General features: G+C 34.0%; 1 protein-coding gene across 1 annotated transcript; it reads right to left on the bottom strand.

Annotated features, from left to right (window-relative positions):
- Positions 1–1,328: 1,328 nt before the first annotated feature.
- On the bottom strand, positions 1,329–14,185 carry LOC309674405 (uncharacterized protein; the record flags this gene model as incomplete). The annotated part of the gene is made up of 10 exons (XM_082486430.1): positions 1,329–2,169; positions 3,345–3,386; positions 4,305–5,228; positions 5,811–5,912; positions 6,861–6,936; positions 7,385–7,431; positions 7,535–7,595; positions 10,036–10,159; positions 11,022–11,153; positions 14,036–14,185. 10 exons carry the CDS (start codon positions 14,183–14,185, stop codon positions 1,857–1,859), a joined length of 1,971 nt encoding a protein of 656 aa, XP_082342556.1. The 3' UTR covers positions 1,329–1,856.
- Positions 14,186–19,363: the final 5,178 nt, after the last annotated feature.

Below are 19,363 nucleotides of genomic sequence, written 5' to 3'. Positions count from 1 at the left end.
GATCTTGCTCGCCTCCAAATAAAGAAGCCTAGATAACGATTCTCAGCTTACCCCTCATCTGGGAAAAAGAAAAAAAAAAAAAAAAAGGCAAGTGAAGGAACAAATGCTTTTTCTTAACATGTAGTGCTCAGTTCCACAACCGGTTTATATAGAGAGAGCTTCATTCCTGAGACCACATGAGTGAGGCTCACAATCAGAGATTTAATGGGAAATACATTTGACTAGCTGCTGTGAAAATGAGGAAACTATTTACTTTGTACAACGAACAAAGCCAAAGTTGTTCTACCAGTTGCAAAGGCAATGAAGCTTTTGCGGTTTAAGTTTATATCCACAGAACCCTTTGATTTTGGGAACTTTTTGCATGGGTTAAAAAACAACAGGAGCTGCCAGGTGTTCCACACTTTTCAAATCTAGTCCTTATTTAGTAGCTATAGAACCATGAATTCAGAAATCTGGGGTTTATGCTGCTAGTTAAAAGGCAAAAAAGCTCTGTGGGTTCTGGGTACGAACACTTTTTTTCACAGTTTTCTAGTATATATCTACACCCTCTTGCGTTATGCTTTACAGCTACGCCACTTTTGAGGCAGTTTCTTAACTGCATGACTTAAGTATTTAGCATTCATTTTAATTGTTTATTTTAATATTATGGTCTAGCTTTATCCTTATTCATTGTGATGCCTTTTAAAAATATTACTTTATGAACATGCAATAATAATGAAAAATGTAAACTCTTTACTTTACCCAAGTATTACATTAATACTGTTTTCCATCCTATGAACTAAGTTTTCTTTATCCACAGTATGAGCTGTTGGTGCTACTGTGCAACTGCTGGCATGAATTTAGTTACTGTTTGTTACACTACCTTCTTGAGACCCACTGAAGTGGCAGTTCAGAGAAGACTGTCCAATACATGACTCTTAAAAGTAACTTCAACCTGAAGAGGTTATTCTTCTGTTCTGATTACATTACTCTGCTGTGCTGTAAAAAGAAACTAGTAAAAAATAGAACGAGACAAAAATGACTGACAAACAGGGAGGTGTAACTATATAAGCACTAGTGATCTTGGCCAGCTGAGACAGGTAAGCTGATGATACATGAGCTACCTCATTTGGATGCGTTGCTGAGAAAATTGTGAAATTTACCTGCACTGGGTTATTCTGAAATATATATAACCTATGGGATCAGGAAAAAAATACACAATCAGGATGGGCTATTCAGATTACTGAAAAGCAAGTTTGATATTTAGAGTATTCAAACTCCATTTGCTTCTGTGTTCTTAGCAATCTGGGAAAAATTCTGCTATGAAAAAAGAGTGCAACTAGGTCAGTTCAGTTGATGGTACAGAAAATCTGGAATTAAACTGCAATGCTGCAGATTGTTAGCAATAATTCAAACTGCTATTTTCAAATTAAAGGATGAAGTGGACATAACTTTGCTTCACACAGGTGTTTTTTTTTTTTCTATAATCTCAATGCTGGTTTACCTGATAGTGCAATATTTTATTATGATTTTTGCATCCAGAAATTACATACATTTTAAAGAAATGTAAAACAAAAGACACGACTACAATCACTCAGAAAGTTGTTTTGTTTTAAGGTACAGGGTTCCAATTTCACTAAAAGGAAGGACTACTTTAATTCTATGTGTACTGAGACCTTGTCTCCAACTACACTTAACAAATACACCCTAATAAATTTAAAGAACCAAACATCAGTAGAAGCTAATCTTACAATACAGACCAGTTCCCTACTACTGAAATTTGCATTTTCCTAATTTGTTAAAAAAAAGAATTGGTCCACATACAAAGTAAAGTAGGTAAAAGTAAGTCTAAGCTGAGCAAACGTTGTCCTTTTTATTCAGTTCCAGTTGTAGCGGTCTCTTGGAGGTAAATCATAATGTGTTCTCTCTTCCTCTTCAGGTCCATAATCTAAAGGCAGACCGTAATTGTAATCAACTGTTACAACTGGTAATCTTTTGCTTTGTTCCATCTCTCTGGTAGTTTCACCTTGAAAAGGTTTTCTTTCATAGTCTATTGAACTATTTTCTTGGTGTACAGATGAAGATGGATGCATTGTTCGTGAAGAATATGGTGCAAATCTGTTTTTTCCTCTATTAAATTCATCTGAGGGATGCATTCTCCTATTTTCTTCAGGACAACTTGGTCGATTACTGTAAGAAGAACAAATATGAACAGTGAAATCCTTAGAAATAAAACAGTTGATTTGTTGTTGTTGTTGGCCACCATTAGAAATTAAACTTGTGTAACCTCGAAAGAACAATTCAGACCCTCATTCTTGTTTTTACCCCCTAAAATTAAAATCCTCTCTACTGGATGTTGCAAACTTGTTTATATTAATTTTTCAATTCTAGTGATTAAAATTAAAGCTCTTTATATTAAGTAATTCTACTGGAAGATATTTTGTTTCAAGTGCTGTTTCTAATTAAAATTCCCTGTTTACTGAGGGTTTCTTTACCTAGGGGCCATTTTTGTTCCTAAGCCCATGTTTTCATTTTTGTGAATAATATGTAGTAGTAGCTCTCTAGTACATAGTCTCAACAGGCAATAATATACTTGGATTTATAGCTCCAAATATTTTAATTCTTAATTATTCTGCAATAGAAGATTCACTCTCCTACAAAACACATATGGAAGGATCTAAAAACGCACATATGATATAGATTCGTTTTGTTTTGGATTCTCTTTACTCTCAAGTACCTTCCTTACTTTGTAAAATAAGTGGTGTATAAAGCCAATTCAGAACAATCTTTTTAATTTTAAAATCTTCTCCCTCACTGAATCATAGCTTAATTTAGACTGGAAAGGATCTCTAGAAGTACCTAGGGCCACCTGCTCAAAGTAGGTCTAATAGATGAGTTTGTGTAGGGGACATATTCAGGGGAGTTCTAAATATCTCAAAGGATGGGGATGTCACAGCTGCTCTGGGTAACCTGTCTCAGTGTCTGACCATCTCTCACAGTAAAACTCTTTTGTAGGCAGCAGTGAAGAGTTAAATATAGCATCTGTATATTGCTTTTTTGCTTACTGACGATAGCTTTTCATATTTTGTAGTACATTAGCTTGAACTGTGCCTGTCACGTCAATGACTTAACCTCAGGAATTCTCAAACCATTCCCTAATAACACTCAAACTCAATATAGATGGACCACAAATTAGTCACATGATTTGTTCAGTGTTCAGATTCAATGGTTTAAACTGCATTTAAGCAAAAATAGTAATATCAATTTTTACACTGAGCAGTTAATTTGTATTTTTTAGCCGGTAAACTGGGGGAGTAACAGTATAAAGGTAAATAAGAAAACAACATATGAAATCTGATATTTACCCGTAACTTCTGTTAAAGTTATCATTATCAGACCCATAATCTCTGTGAAGTGAAGGAGATGAGGAGAAATGAGGTTCTGGTACATTTTCATGGGAAGAAAAAGATTGACTTCTGCAAATAACCACAAGAATCGCATCTTAAGAGTACCAACTGTTGTAACCTTTTGAAAAATATGTTTTTATCAAATGAAATAAAAATCTTTTTACTTTTGATTAATATTTACTTAATATTTTAATGAAAACTATCTTAATTGTATTGATTTGACACATCAAAATAGTATGCTTCATTGTAATATCCTCCGTTTCAGCTGTACAACGGAAGAAACTAAATCAAACTTTACTAGCCCAGCAAATATCTGAAATACATTCTGAAATATTAAAAATATTTTGAAATATTATGTCAGAATCCAATAGGTTTAATAATAAGTGATATATGTATTTGAGAGAATATGATGCAAGTTCAGAACCAAAGGGATTTCTAACAAATTATTAACTCATGGAATAAACAAATGCAAGAAACTTTCTTGTAGCATTACTGTTTATCTCTGTTTGGCTGAGGGCATAAATAAAATTTCATATCATCTTCTGTCTTGAGGATTGCTTTTTAAATGTGAGTTTCTATACAAAACAAAGTGGAACACAGAGTTTTGTTTCAAGATGACTCTAAAAAGGCAAAGGAAACACATAAGCTTTAAAGCAGCAGAACCTTCTAATTGAGGAAACATTGGCTTTCAAAGTTGCAACACTCCAGCTTACATCAAACCCTTCCATAAGTCAAAATAAAAAGAGTTAATTAAGTGATCATTTATATATGATTTTAAAAGGATGATTAATTGTTTTCAAATGAATTTATATTAAAAATTAATTAGTTTGAAATGTAATTTAAAAGTGCTTTTTTGAAATGTAATTTTAAAGTGCTTTTATTCTCTAATTCCAGTCTTACAGCTCAAGGATGCTTTACCTGTCTGAACACCATTCACGTGGCAAGTCATCGTGACCTGGATGATCATGAAAAAGTTTTGGCCTTTGTCCATGCCCTTTATTAACATAATCAAAATCTTTTAACTGAGTCTGTTCCTGTAAGTCATCATAAGGTTGATGGTCATGAAAAGGTCTCCGCCTTTGTCCAGGACCTTTATTATCGTAATCTTTTAGTTGCATGTCTGTTTGTAAGTCACTGTGAGGCTGGTGATCATTGAAAGGTCTCAACCTCTGCCCACGACCCCTATTAACAAATTCAAAGTCTCCCAATTGCACCTGTGGCTGTGAGTCATCACGTGACTGATAGTCATGGAAAGATCTTAGTCTTTGGCCAGGACCTTTGTTGACACAATCTAACTCTTTCAACTGCATCTGAGCCTGAAATTCATCACGAGATTGGTGGTCATGGAACGGTCTTCGTCTCTGGCCACGGCCCCTGCTACCAAAATCAAAATCCTTTGACTGCCTGTCTTCCTGCAAATCATTACGAGGTGTATGGTCAGCGAAAGATCTCTGCCTTTGTCCACGGCCTCTGTTAAATTCGATGCCCCTTGATTTTCTCTCTGCCTGTAAATCATCATGAAACTGGTGTCCATGAAAAGGTCTCAACTTTTGTCCAGGTCCCTTGTTACTGAAGTCTAGGTCCTTCAGCTGCACGTCTTCTTGATAATTGTCATAAAACTCATGATCAGGAAAGGGTCTTCGTCTCTGTCCTGGTCCCCTATTGTAGTCCCAATTTCTCATCTGCATTGGTGCTCTTAAATCATCCTGAATCTGATGGTCATGAAATGGTCTTCGTCTTTGTCCAGGTCCCTTATTAATGAAATCAAAATCTCTCAACTGCATCTGTCCTTGCAAATCATTGTCACAGTGGTCATCATAAATTCTTAATCTTTTCCCAGACCTGTAAAGAAGTTTTTGTCTTAAATAGAACATCATACTTGTAAGTGCTACAAGTCATTAATGAAAACAAGTTTTTTTAACTAAGAATTCATATGAAAGACATTGCAAATATATAGGTATCAAAGCGACTAAGAATCCAAACTGTAAGTAAGACTGTAAAACTTTCAATGTCATAGTAGAAACTGTGACAAACATTCAATTGTTATTCTATAGCACTTGTTAAACAGGCAAAAGCAGTGATTCCAAATTAATTAAAAATAATTGCAGAATAAGAAAGAAGGACTGGCAAAGTAAAACTCTACATTTTTCCAAGTGAACTAATTACTTACAGACTTCTAATAGCACACATTCTCTTTCCTTCCCATATCTTTTCACTGTTTCATCAAATTCTGTAAATATATTTTGCATGAGTATCGCAGTATCACAGTATCACAGTATGCTAGGGATTGGAAGGGACCTCAAAAGATCATCTAGTCCAATCCCCCTGTAAAATATCTATAGTATTTCATGTTTATGTTAAGAAACAATTATCTTTCCCATGGCGTGTTTTCTTGGCTTCTAATTCCATGTTTCAGTCTATTACCCCTGAAAGTCTTCATTTGGGAACCGTTCCGCGGGTCCTTCCATTGCGTGTGGTGGGGGAATAATATCTTCATCTGAATCCCATACATCCATTCCAAGGTTACTAAGAAGAATAAAAACATGTCACATAAGCTTTCTTTTTTAAAAGATACCATTGAGAGAGGAAATAAACCCACATAAAATTCTTCAGTTTAGAATGACAGAAAGTTTTGTATGTTAAGTTAAATTTGCAGACATTCATAACTGCAAATTTTAATCTTAGAAATTTATTTGGGGAAAGGCTGCAGGGAAAGCAAGGAGAATACCTAAACTTTATAAGCACAGAACAACATCCCCTAAAGGATGTGAGACAAGCACCATTCAAAAATCTGACACAGGACTAAGTTAGTCATGCACAGACCATAAAACAATGACAGCAGTAAACCAAAGGGCATTCAATTAAACTAAAAAGACACAGATCAGTCAGGTATTATTTTAAAATAAATTTACTGCTACAAGATATCATTGGCACAAGTAACTGAGGAAGATGTAAAGGTTAGCTAGTCTTAGGTGAACACGATAAGCATAAAATTCTTACACACCAGGGATACAACTACTATGAACAGAGGAGTTAAGAACAATCTTCCACTCTCCTATACTTTTTTATTCCTCAAACTGTTGTACTTTTTTTTTTTTTTTAAGTATCTGGTTCTAACATGCCAACAACAGCAGGCAGATCATAGAGCTTATAAAGAAATCTTTGCAATGGCTCCTTTCAGTTTATGAGAGAATACAGACTCAATACACTTGTCCTAATATGATAAAACCACACCAATGCTCAACAGTAGGTCAGATTAAAAAAATCTTTTGAACCAAATAAATTAAAAAGATGAAAGAAGGAAGTACACTGCACTTCATGTTATTCGTATCAGAAGTCTTACAATGTATATGTAGTTGCATATTAAAGGTTTAAGAGGGAGCTAATTTTGGCTTATGACTTGAAGTGAACTTTTCAAAGTACCAGTAGACATACCGGAAAATCATAACCATACAACTAAAAGCTTTTGTTTACCTTCTCATTGGCTGTGTTCTGAGATCTGTGAGGTACACAAGACCATCCATGCGATGACCTCTAGCATCACCAAAAGCTAAAGAAAAGATGATACAAGTCTAATGAAATGCGCTCAAACTGAGCCACAAAAATGTGAAAGGCAAGTTTCTGTTCACCACAAGATGCTGACTTTGAAACAATTTTAACTTGCTATTAAATACTTCAGCAAGCTGGCAATATTGCAGCTTTTCTTTTTTTAGACAACTGAAACTAGTAGTGGTAGCAACCTATGACTGAAAACCCTTCAAAGCAAAAGGCAAAAAAAAGATTTTAAGCATCTGAAACATACTCCTACCATGCTGTCAATTTGCTAATGCTCAAGCCTTGCCTGGAACAGAATCAACAGTCAGAAAAAATCTTCTATGGAAGCTAGCACATGAGATAACTCTAAGGATACTAAAATAGAATTGTAGTATTTGTGAATACAATTGTAGTAATTGTGAATTACAACCCAACATGTGCCTTAGTCCAAACTGTATAAATACCTTGGATTGCTGCCTCTGGATCCCAGCCTTCAACATCTATAAGATATCTGAAGAAAAATATGATTATATTATTGTCCCAAAGGGATTACAGATTAATACAAGGGCATTATCTTTTGTGAACAATGATTTCTGAATTTATACAACCCTTACCTACATATAAGGTAGCCAGTTCTATTAATTCCGTTAGTACAGTGAACGCCAATGAGTTTCTCTATGAAAAAGAAAACATAGTCCTTAATAGTTCAGAAAGTGAAATTACTAAAAGATTAGTGCAAGACAAAAGCTGTACTTTTCTAGCAAAGTAATGATAGATAATGCTTCCTATTTACAAAATTATAGTGTCATGTCTGTAAAAGAACAGACACATCCAGACTTTGTCCTCTTCGTGTAGGATGTCTAGTAGCAGTTAGCTCATTACTTGCAAACCTGTGAAGACTGAGATTAACTCTGTAGAACATAGGAAAAAAGAAAGAGGAGTGATGACAGGTAAAGTGGCTGGCCTCAGCCAGAACTGCAGTAACAGAAGAAAAAGAATAAGATATAGTTTTGAAAGCAAATTTAAGCAAGCAAATGTAAAATTGAGGAACCTAACTTACAGATTCTCTTAAAACTTACAGAAAGGAGAAAATATACATAATACCCGTAGTGTTTAGGAGTATGAAATGCATTACTAGAAGAATTCATTAACTGAACTAAAAATTTGGATCATTACTGGGATGAACCATAGAGATGAGGAATTGCATGGAGAAAAGAAGCACTCTAATGGGAACGAGCAATCTCTAAAGAAATAGTGTCTTTTTTGGAAAGGTTATACTAATCAGCTAAAGGCTAAAAAGCAGATAACTTACTATTATTAGGGTGTTTAAAATGAGATATTTCCAACAGAAATAGGGAAACACTAATATGGTCATGCAAGGCACTGATAAAACCTCATCCAGACTATTCCATACAATTCTAATTATCCATATTTAATAAATTTAAAAAATCGAATTGGAATATGTAGAGAAAGGGCTACTATGATGGTCACAAAAAAAAAAATATGAGAAGGGACCTAGGAAGCTTGTCTTACTTAGTCTGTAAAACCAAATCAGACATACTGAATATAATAACGGGCATGTAGAACAACAATACTTAAGGGCAAACGAAACGTGGCGTAAGTACAAATGTATATTTAATGATTGAGAGTTTTGGGCTAGATTTTAAATGAAAAAACCTTAATCAAAGTTGTGGCAGAGAAGAAGTACTGACAGGCAGTCTTTGAAATGGGACTTTGATACATTTTTGAATGAGATAAAATATAACTGCCACAGAACAGTCGCATTGCCATGTAAGTTTATTTTAAGTTGGTGTCCTAACAATTCAGAGACTAAAAAAACCCAACTTTAAAAAAAATATTTGTAAGAAGAATCCTGAGAAATTTAGGGGTAATCTAAAACAGAGGGCAAGTTACAATGAGTAAGTTAAAATAAAAACAAAAGTTCTCCCAACTCTGAAGTTACCTAAGCCCTGCCAAAATGGTCTTACTAGCTGGAACTGCAGGTCTTCATCCAGTAACAAATTTTATTATCTCAATTCTGAGAAATAGAAGTAATTAGATTCAAATACAGACTATTCTTTGTTACACACAAAAAAATCACTAGATGAAAACCAGAAGAAAATTAATAATCTCCAAGTAATTTCCCTAATCCAAAAAAGAGCAAAGGAAGAACTTACACACTAACCTCCTGAGCAAGGACAAAGACTTCTTCTAATGCCTTTTAATTTTCCCAGCACTTCTAATTCAGGCTCTTGTACCTGAGATTTAGGTCAGAGCTCTTTCACAAAACAGAGTTGACCATCCACAGCAAAACCACAGTTATGCTCTGCATCAAAACCTGTATGCACTTGGGCAGTTCATATCTCTACTTTCTCACAGAAAATGCCAAAGTAACCACAGCAAATAGCATGAAAAAGCTTGAAAGAATGGTACTCCAATATTGGATAGATAAATAGTTAAAATATACTTACAAAAAATCACTAGCAAAAAAAAGTGAGAAGGTAAAAGCTGCACACAGGCTGTGGCAAAATACATGCACATTTATTTCCGTAAGAAAAACCTTATATCATCTCAGCAAGAAATGTACTATTGCATAAACACTAAACCGCAGCAGATCCACACTGTGGAAACACTGACACTGTGTCTGTAATATGATTTTTAAGAATTGCTAAGATATCAGGGCAATAATGGACTCATAAATCAAAAAACTGCTACGTCAGGCTAAAGGGACTTAAGTTGCTCACATGTATCAGTGTCTAATGCCATCAGAGGAACGCTGTGCTATTTAGAACATTTGTAAAAGGCTGGCAGCTACAACACTACGCTGATAGTAGACAACTTGGGTCAGGCAGATGAAAGCCTTGTTGCAGTTGCTTTGACACATAACACAAATATAAGTATTAGAAAGGGCATTTAATGAAAAAGACATGCTTTGAATGCAAAAAAGATATGTAGTGCTTCACATAATGTATCGTATTATGATAGCAAAGTGGAAAGTGCTATGGAAAGTCTGAGATCCCTGGTGCCTTATGTATCTATTGAAATTAATAAATGATACAGCTAGCATTGAAATAAAATTTTTGGTTTCTCTACAGCATAAGATGCTGATACTTACCATTTCCTGCATTTTCCCATAGAAATTTTCTGACCCATTTTTTGAACTGTAGGATAGTAGCATTATCGGGGACTTCAAGTCCAACAGTATAAAGTTTCTTATACTGCACACTTTTAGGTAAATCCTAGCAACAAGTAGAAAAAAAATGGTAAAAATTATTGAAGTCTTGCATCAGTGAAATACCTTAAGCAGTATCTAACATAATGCCAGTGTAAAACAGTAGTTCAAATCCTGAGTAGAAACTGAAAACAATTTTGACATAATTATATATACACTCTTATAAACTACCATTGTATTTCCACTTTAAAGACCTGATCTCAAAGAACAGTTCTAAAAGAAGACTTATTTATCCCTGCTAATAAGGCAGCACATCAACTAAAGAGATCCGATTCTTGTAATTCCATTCTAACCCATTTTACAATTATCAGCAATATTTGTCCCTCCCACCCACAACCATATATATACTCACACATTCACTCCCTTAATGCTTACAGGCCGTGTACATTCAAAGATTAACATTCAGTTAGAATACTGCTATTCATTCTCCTTTTCAATAGGAGGCTGATTAATCCCAATTGTTTGGACCATACTGGTAAAAAAATGGAAATTAATCAAATAGTTTAAAAATGTATGCTTTCTTAGTGGATTCCACTAAAGACCAGTAAAAAAAAGACCCTTGAAATAAATGAACATGTCTTCAGGGCACAGCCTGTAAGCCTCCTGCATCTTCTCTGCAGTGCCTGACTGGATAAAGACTTCAGTCTTTATCCATTACTCTGAGTTATCATAATACAAATGAGCCACAAATGCAACTAGCTGGGAGAAGGAGTTATTTCCTCTGTGATAAAGCATTTCGTTTCTATTGGAAACACAACATAAGTCTAGATGGCTCACTCCTCTATTCCAATTCAAGGTAAGCAAATGCATAAACACTTTAAAACAAAGGTTGCAGTAACCAATTTATTTTGTTATTATTCTTATATTACCTTAACTTCATAGTATCGTGTGGTATATGTTAAATCAATAATTAATCCAAGCTCCACATTTAGGGCTTTCATTGCAGCAATTAAGTCTTTTGGTGTAAATTTCTGGGTTGGGGTGAGCCTCTGGTTAATTGCCTGCAATGAAAATGAAAAAAAAAAAAAAGATTTTCTTTTTAAGTTCTAATAATGTAACATTTTTAATATTCAGCTGTTTTAATTAGGACTAGGAAGCATCAGTATTCAAAAGGGAAAGTTTACAGTATCAGAACCATGTCCATGTATTATACAGAAAAAAATGAAAAGGAACCAAATAGAAAGCAAGAATTTGTTGTGTATTTCTAATCACATGAAAATGCAAGAAAATGTGTGAGAATTTCCACTTTTACAATGTTAACAAACATTATTAAAATAAGCACTAATTTGATAGACAAAAATCCTGCAAAATTCAGCATGTGTATACTGATTTTTAGGTAACTAAACATCAGTAAAAAGTAAAACACCACAATCCTCTTTCCCCCCAGCATACGTTGTCCTGCACAATAACACAAAATTAACAGTGTATTTCATGTAAAACATTAGAAGTTGTGATACAAAAGTTCCTTTACTCTAAAAGTTTTAACTTTCTCCCCACAAATGTTGCGCAGACATTTTTATTCTTGCTTCATCTCTTGGCAGAGTGTACTTGGCATGTCATTTAGCACTGGGAAATATTAAATATAACTAAAATACAGTGACAAAGAAAGCTGCATGTTGGTGGGTAATGAATAATTAATTTCATTTGACAGAAACAGTAGGAAAAATGTTTACTCACCCTATTGTAGCTGTGTTTTTTGGAATGTGTTCTTCGCTCTAGGTAGGAAAATATCTCATATATGCAAGACTGGATTTTCTGTGAATAGTGCACTTGTCCATTGTGAGAGCCTTTTGACATAGGCCCAGCCACAACCAATAAAGACAGTGGCAAGAGATGCAGCAGCCTCAACCACCTCTCAGTACCTTTGTCGACAAGATATTCAAGCAGACTGGACTCAGAACTAATGGAAAGGAAGGCAGCCACGCACCCCATACCTCTCAGTACCACAGATGCTATAGGGTAACTAACCGTTCCTTCTTTTGACTGTACGGATTATAATCTATGATTCTAGCAAGCACTTATCTCACTTGAAATCATCAATTTCCTAATAGGTAGCAAAGAAGGAAACTACCACATATTTAACTAGTCTGTTCCACCAATTTAATAATAGGACTTCTGACAATACTATGACCAATCAGGTCTTCAGCTTTTCCAGACAGATTTACTGACCTCTACCTTCTCTGAAAAGACATCACAGTTTAGCCAGTTATGCATTTTATGTGTATTCTGCCACAAACACCACGAGCTTCAAGCACACAGTCTCTGAAGACTTGTCATTTCCATATCTTCCATAGTTGACACTGAACAAACTGAAGGAACTGAAATATTACAGATTTTGCTTTCATGGGTACCAGACTTTATATCTGGCCAAGTTCAAACACAGCTTCACAGAACAGGGATCTATGCCCAGTGAGATCAGTATGACTCGAAATGGAGTGATATATTGTGATACATTGCTATAAACATTCTCTGAGAATGTCTGCCCTTTTTATGATCTCTGGTGGACCTCCTTCCAGACTATGGCAGGAGCTACAGGGGAAGAGTCAAGTTAGCAACGAATTATCTTCCTCTGAAATCTGGAGTGACAGGGAACTGGAAATACACACACTGAGCAAATCCTGCCTAGAACAGTGCATCTATGCAAAAAACTGGTGCTGGATCAAGTGGAATTACAGGAGCTAATGATGAAAAAAATCCTCTCTCAAATACCTCAATAGCAAAGAATTTAATTATATATCAACTGAATTTTATATTCATTGCTAGATCTCTCCACTGGCCGTCTTTGGTAAAATGACACATGGCTATGCACTATCTATCAGTACCATGGAGAATATGACCAACATCAAGTATGAGACCCTTGGTGTCAAAGGAACGAAACCATCATACCAAAGCTGTAAAAGCAGCTGCAGGACACAAACGCTGCAAGCATTCCACTTCAGTCATTGCTGATAGAAGTGAACTGAATGGTGACTGAAAACGTAATAGGCACTAATATACCCAAATAACCACATTTTTGGTATATGAGTACTAGAGTGCAATCTGTAGACTACAGCTTAGACAAAATACTCTTAACTGCTAAGGTCATGTCTAACCACTGAAATTAAAAAGAGCTTAGAAACTTTTATCTCCCATGTATCTGAAGCAAGGACTTATAAGAGTTAATTTATACAGCACTTGTGTTAATTCATACAAAAGGGCAAATGTACCGTATTTGCCCTATGCCTCAATCCACCAAAAACTGAAGAGTCTATAAAAGACAGCCCCCGCACTTTGTATTGTCACAAAGAATTAAAAGATCTGATGCAATGTATTTAATAGATTAAGATGGAATTTGTTAGGAAGAATCTAAATGAAGTACTAACACGTTAATAAATCTATGAAGACTTCTTTTTAAAATATACTGCATTCCTTCAGATCACTGAAGCTTTTTGCTTATGAAATTGGGAATCTGAATCTATAATTTTAAAAGTACTGCACTGGCTGGTATCCTTTAATGAGTGTTTGATTTCTGTAAAATTATATTTTGGCTTGTTATTCATATCATAACCCCTTCCATATGATTTTCTTACAACAGTCATTAAAAGATGTTAAATAAGATAATTAATTTAGGCCACTTAATAGCGATCAAATGAATCGTGCTGATTGGTTAGAGACTTTATGATTGTTAAAAGATAAATAAAAAGAGTAACATCAAATACAAATTTTAAAAGAAAAAGAAAAAATATAGACTATTATGTAAAAAAGCCACTAATAGATGACTGGAAGGGCTAAATCTGAGAAATTATTTTTTCATAAAACTTTCCTGAAGTTTGCATGAATATTCATGCTGTTTTTCACTACTTTTGCACTGTATCTAATAGAACCAATCTGTAGTTATACATACCCCTTTTAAAGGAACTTTGAATGCAATAAATCTAGTTCCTGGTATAGGCTGTCCAATTGGTGTCAAACTCCGCCATCTGTAATGAAACAAATAGTTATTTTTAAATATTTTCAAATTACGTGATTCAGCAGAAGACACCTGCAGCTTCATGTAAAACTTCTAAAAAAAACCAAAAAATGTATTTTTCCTCTTAGGATTAAAACTCTGGTAAAACAAAACACATAAAATTATGTTCCCTTAAAATTATAGTAACAGTTATTTCAAATTATGTGAAGTATCTTCCAAATATCAGGCAAATCCGGTGCCATATTTCACACAGTTTGAATATAATAGTTATTTCAAACTTCTCCAAGCAGAAAGGTATGACAGTTATCTTTTTTTCTATAATGGGCCATGCAGCTACTAGCATTATATATTAAGATTTAGATTTCCAAACAGTGGGATCCAATAGTTCCTAATATTCCTTGAACACATAAGCAAGAAATTATAACTGATGTCCACGAGTTTGAAAAAATGACCCATTAAATCCTGATATGTAAGTGAAATCTTTTACAAAGTCCATCTTCCATTAATAACCTGCCTGTTTCACCAAGAAACTAAAATTTTTTAGAATAACTAAGTATTTATTATATATTGGAATAAAACTAACACATTCACAGTATTTTGGGATAAGTGAAACAGGGAGTTGCCTAAAAGATGCTGGAAGAATATCAACAGAATATTGCTACAGCACTGATCAGAGCAGAAGCTTATTTAGCACACTACACAGCTTAAATAAAGACATTTTTATTGTTTGTAAGTCTAAAGTCAGGAGCCATAATAAAACAAAACTTTATTCTACATAGAGCACTACCACAAAGAAAATACTTCTTAGAGATAACATGCATGATTGCTCTTATCGTACAGTAGAATTATGTCCCCAAATCTGCAATTATTCCATGAAGTGGTTTCCAGGTGTTGTGAGGACATTTGAAAACAGTCTTTTTCCTTCCTTCTTCAACTTCCAAAAGATTCCTCCCCTTAAAATGGTAGGACAGCATTTACAAACAAGTAGCACCAATATAAAGCAAAGCAGATGGGCAAGGTTCAAAAGGTAAAAAAAGTATTCTTATATTATAGTTGGTGGAAATTTTTCAACTTGGCTGAATCAAACATCTTTAAAAAGTTGTCATATGCTTGCATCAATCATTTAATTGACAGTGAAATGCAAAGTTTACTTTCATTAAAAATACAAAGCTTCTAGATTTTGCAAATGCGTTTACTTTGTAACATGCATCTTTTTCAAAGAAACATTGACTGTACTTTCTCTTGAAAAACAGAGAATATTCCATCGCACCAAAACTTAGAAAAAATCACCTACTAATAGTAACATTTGTTACAACACTCAAAATACTAGTAATACATTGTACTGAAAAAACAGAGACTTCTTTTTTTTTTTTTTAAGTATGAAAAGCTTTATCCAAATAGGAAAACAATTTAGCAGATCAATTTTACCTTCCAAGAGGTAACTTAATAAATTTAGGACTTTTATTTCTTCTTATGTGAGGACAGATGATCGCTATGACCTCTGAAGATGCAGCTGGATGACTTAAAATCTACATGGCCTTTTTGCATTTTCAGCTTTTACCTCAACTATTAAAATAAGATTTTTTAACGCTGGTGCCCATTCACTTACAATTTTCTGAATTCATGTTTAAATTAATCTCTTCATTTAAAGGGAACATCCAGCAGCTTCTAGATTCCTTTCTGATTTCCATAAAACCACATAATGTATGAAATAAACCGAATACTCTTATTTTAAAATATTCTAAGCACTGAGCATTTTGCTTTGTTCACAATTCCCATATGGGACCATAACAAAAACTAGCTGTTGGCTGGCAAAACTCTCAATGAAATATACTTAATTATACTGGTCATAGTATATAAGTAACAACATTACCATTCGTAGATGCTTGGAAGTAACAAAGGAAGCACTTACAGCATGGTGACCGGAAGCATAATTGGTACCAACAATCGTGTAACAATGTGCTACATCAATGTCTTTAGCATGAACTTATCTTTTTCATCTTCATCATGAACTAAAGAACAGATTGAGGCTCACAATGAAGACATACATATGCTTATTTTAATGGATAACAAATGAAATAACAAAAATAATAACAACTCATTAGGAAGGCTGTTGCAAACAGCTGTCACATAAAAGACATACAAGGTGAGAAGGTATAAGGGCAAGCTAGAGATTAAATCAGATGAACTCTAATTTCAGGAACTTTGTACCTCACAATTGCAACAAGGGAACAAAAGCAGTCTCCTACTTCATATATTCCCTTATCTTAGGATAGCTGCATACGGGGAAAAAAAGAGCACATTCTCAATCACTGCAGTTTGAAAAGCATTGCTCAAAAAATTACATATCATGTACTGTAGAAGAAAAGTGTTCTAACTTGAGAAGTCTTCCCAAGTCAATTTTCACGCTTGTACACTTTGGAGTCTGGTAGTTGTACAACAGTTGCACAATCTGAAAACAAAAATCTAAGACTATGTTCCATTTATCCTAGTTTAAAATAAGCAAACTGTGTACGAATCAATTAAGATCATCAACAGTGTACACGGACTGAAAATATTACCAAAGCTAACAAAACCCAACACATAATGAAATATCTTAGTTGCAAGAAGTACTCAGTAAAAAAAAAAAACAATCTACAGAAAAACTCTGAAATCTGCCCTGTGCATAGTTTAATTTTATCTCGTTCACTTTATCTTAGAAAGGTACTAAATGCTGTGAACCATATTTAGACGTATATTTATTCTGAACTACTGTTAAAATTAATGACAAAGTCAGGTTTCATATCTTGCTAATTTTAATAACGCTGGAAATTACATGTCTTTATTTAAAACAAGGAAATAGTCTTCCTCCTTTTGCTCTCAAACTTCCAAATAGAAAGAGAAAATGGGCTGTACCTAGAGATATAGAAACTAGTGCCGCAAATGCTGACATAGAAATAAACAAGAATACAGTATTTTTTCTTCAACCTAGTTCAATTACTCTTCAATGTTACCTCTACCAAGAAAACGTACAAAATGCTTTACAAAAATAGGATTTAATTTGATAGCCAGCCACATTCACACATATATATATTTAGAAACATTTTGTAGGAAGGCAGAAGTGAAAAATTCCCAATCACAAAAGACCAATTACCTTATGTAGTAAGAGAATTTAAAAGATGCCATTAATTAGAAATTCGCATCTTTTAAAAGCTGCTTTCTCTTGGAAAACCATGAGTGGAAATCTACCACGATTATCATAAATACAAGCAATGAGCCAATAAGAAATACTTTTAAAAAAGGATTAAATACCTTATTTTCTTTAATTAGCAATGTAACAAAGACTTTGTAAAAATTCCAAACTTTTTTTCAGATTAAGGGATTGACAGAACAATGCACGAGGATTACATAGTTTGTTGTCAGACCTTAATAAACCTGGGGTTTTATTCTCCTGTTTTTAAAGCCATTTAAATCCTCACAGAAAAAAAATTTGCAAAATCAGCAAGAAACTCAAAAGCTGCTGACAGCTCTATGGTAGAAAATGAGCAGAAGGCACTCAATCAGGAAAGGGTATGTGTTCCATGTTAACTTTAAAAATTTTAAAAAGGAAATCTCAGCATACTGCTGCAGAACTAAATATTATTTCAAATTAAAAACTGCAGATTGAAATTAAGTATTTAAGAGAGAACAGCATTTAAATAAAAAGTGACATTACACACAAAATTTTCAATTACAGCTTTATTTTTCTAAGTTTTCAAACAGGTAAACAATTGATGGACTACATGCAGATCAAGACCCGAGAGTCAACAAAACATATAAAATAATCAATTATTTAACTATTTAGCTTTCACAGTTCCTTATTATGTTTTGTCTTCGTCACTCTCCAACTACTGTCAATTATCTTAAAACACAGGCAGAATTTTCCTTGCTGTTCTCAACAAAAGAATCACTTTTTGGTTGAGAAAAAGTGTTAATCAAACAAAAAAATTGTTCCCCTTTCCCTCTGAAATTTCTGTGATGCTTGAATAGCTTCCAGTTAAATAAATAAATAAATAAAATTATTATTGATACTAAAGAGTCGAGTCAGCTAATCTGTTAGAGGTTTTTAAGTCTAGTTTACATGAAAAAAATATTACTGTGCTTATCCATTTTAATTTAAATGAAAAGCGAGCATGTTTTATTGACTTTAATCTAAAAATTTCAGAGATGTTCAGTAAAACAACAGAAAAGAAACTAGCTTAATGCATCCTAGTAAAAGTTTACAAGATACGGGATCTAGATTAACCCAAGAATCTAGCAGCAATATGCTTTGTAACAGCAGCAACCAGGGAAACGGCCTCTCTTGAAGGTCAAAATAACCCCAAAACTAAACAGCAACAAATTTAGGAAAACACTTTTAAAAAGCAATCAGCTCCAAGATCAATCAACTGAGGATCATCAACAGGGCCTGAATAGCAGCCTCCAGCTTTGAGTGGGACAACAGAAGACATGAGAGAAACGCCCATGACAAAGACAAGCTTATAGTAAAGTGGAGTAAGGCAAAATTTATTCATCCTGAAGCCTCCTTAGTTAAGATCAAAGGTATGTTGAATACTAAGATAATAATCCAAGCAAAGAACATTATAATAGCTATATTTTGCATAAATCCTGCTATTAAAAAATAAAAAAAAGTGATAGCAAAGTTGTTTACGTACGTTTTTAAACATACAAAACTATGTATCAATGAACTGCAAAACACAGCACAGATTGTAAATATATATAATATATAGAATTATCCAACACAAGTTTGAAATTATACTGGAAATTACAGCTACTATATCCCCTTAACAGAAATATTAAACTAAAATATGACAAAACTGTGTTTTCCACACATGGCTCTACTAAGTTTTAATGGAAGCAGATAAAATACGCAGCTGTATGTAATTCATACTCAATCATTTAAACAGATGGATAACTGTCTTGGTTTGAGCTGCTTTGTTTTGGATTTAGTATGAGAACAATGTTGATAACACGTATTGTTTTAATTGTTGCTAAGTAATGCTTGTATTAAGTCAAGGATTTTTTCAGCTTCCCATAGAAGCTGAGAGGGAGCATAGCTGGTTGGGATGGGCCATCAATCATCAGGTGGTGAGCAATTGTTTTGCATCACTTACCTGGTATATTCTTTTACCATTATTATTATAATTTTTCTCTTCTGTTACTATTCTATTAAACTGTCTTTATCTCAACCTACAAGGTTTGGTTTTTCCTTTTTCTCCCTCTTCTCCCTATCCTACCAAGTGG

Source organism: Vanellus vanellus (genome assembly GCF_965231255.1).
Source record: "Vanellus vanellus genome assembly, chromosome: 7".
Lineage (NCBI taxonomy): Eukaryota > Metazoa > Chordata > Aves > Charadriiformes > Charadriidae > Vanellus > Vanellus vanellus.
The sequence above is the reverse complement of the archived record's forward strand: the minus strand, read 5'-3'. Positions and strand labels throughout refer to the sequence as shown.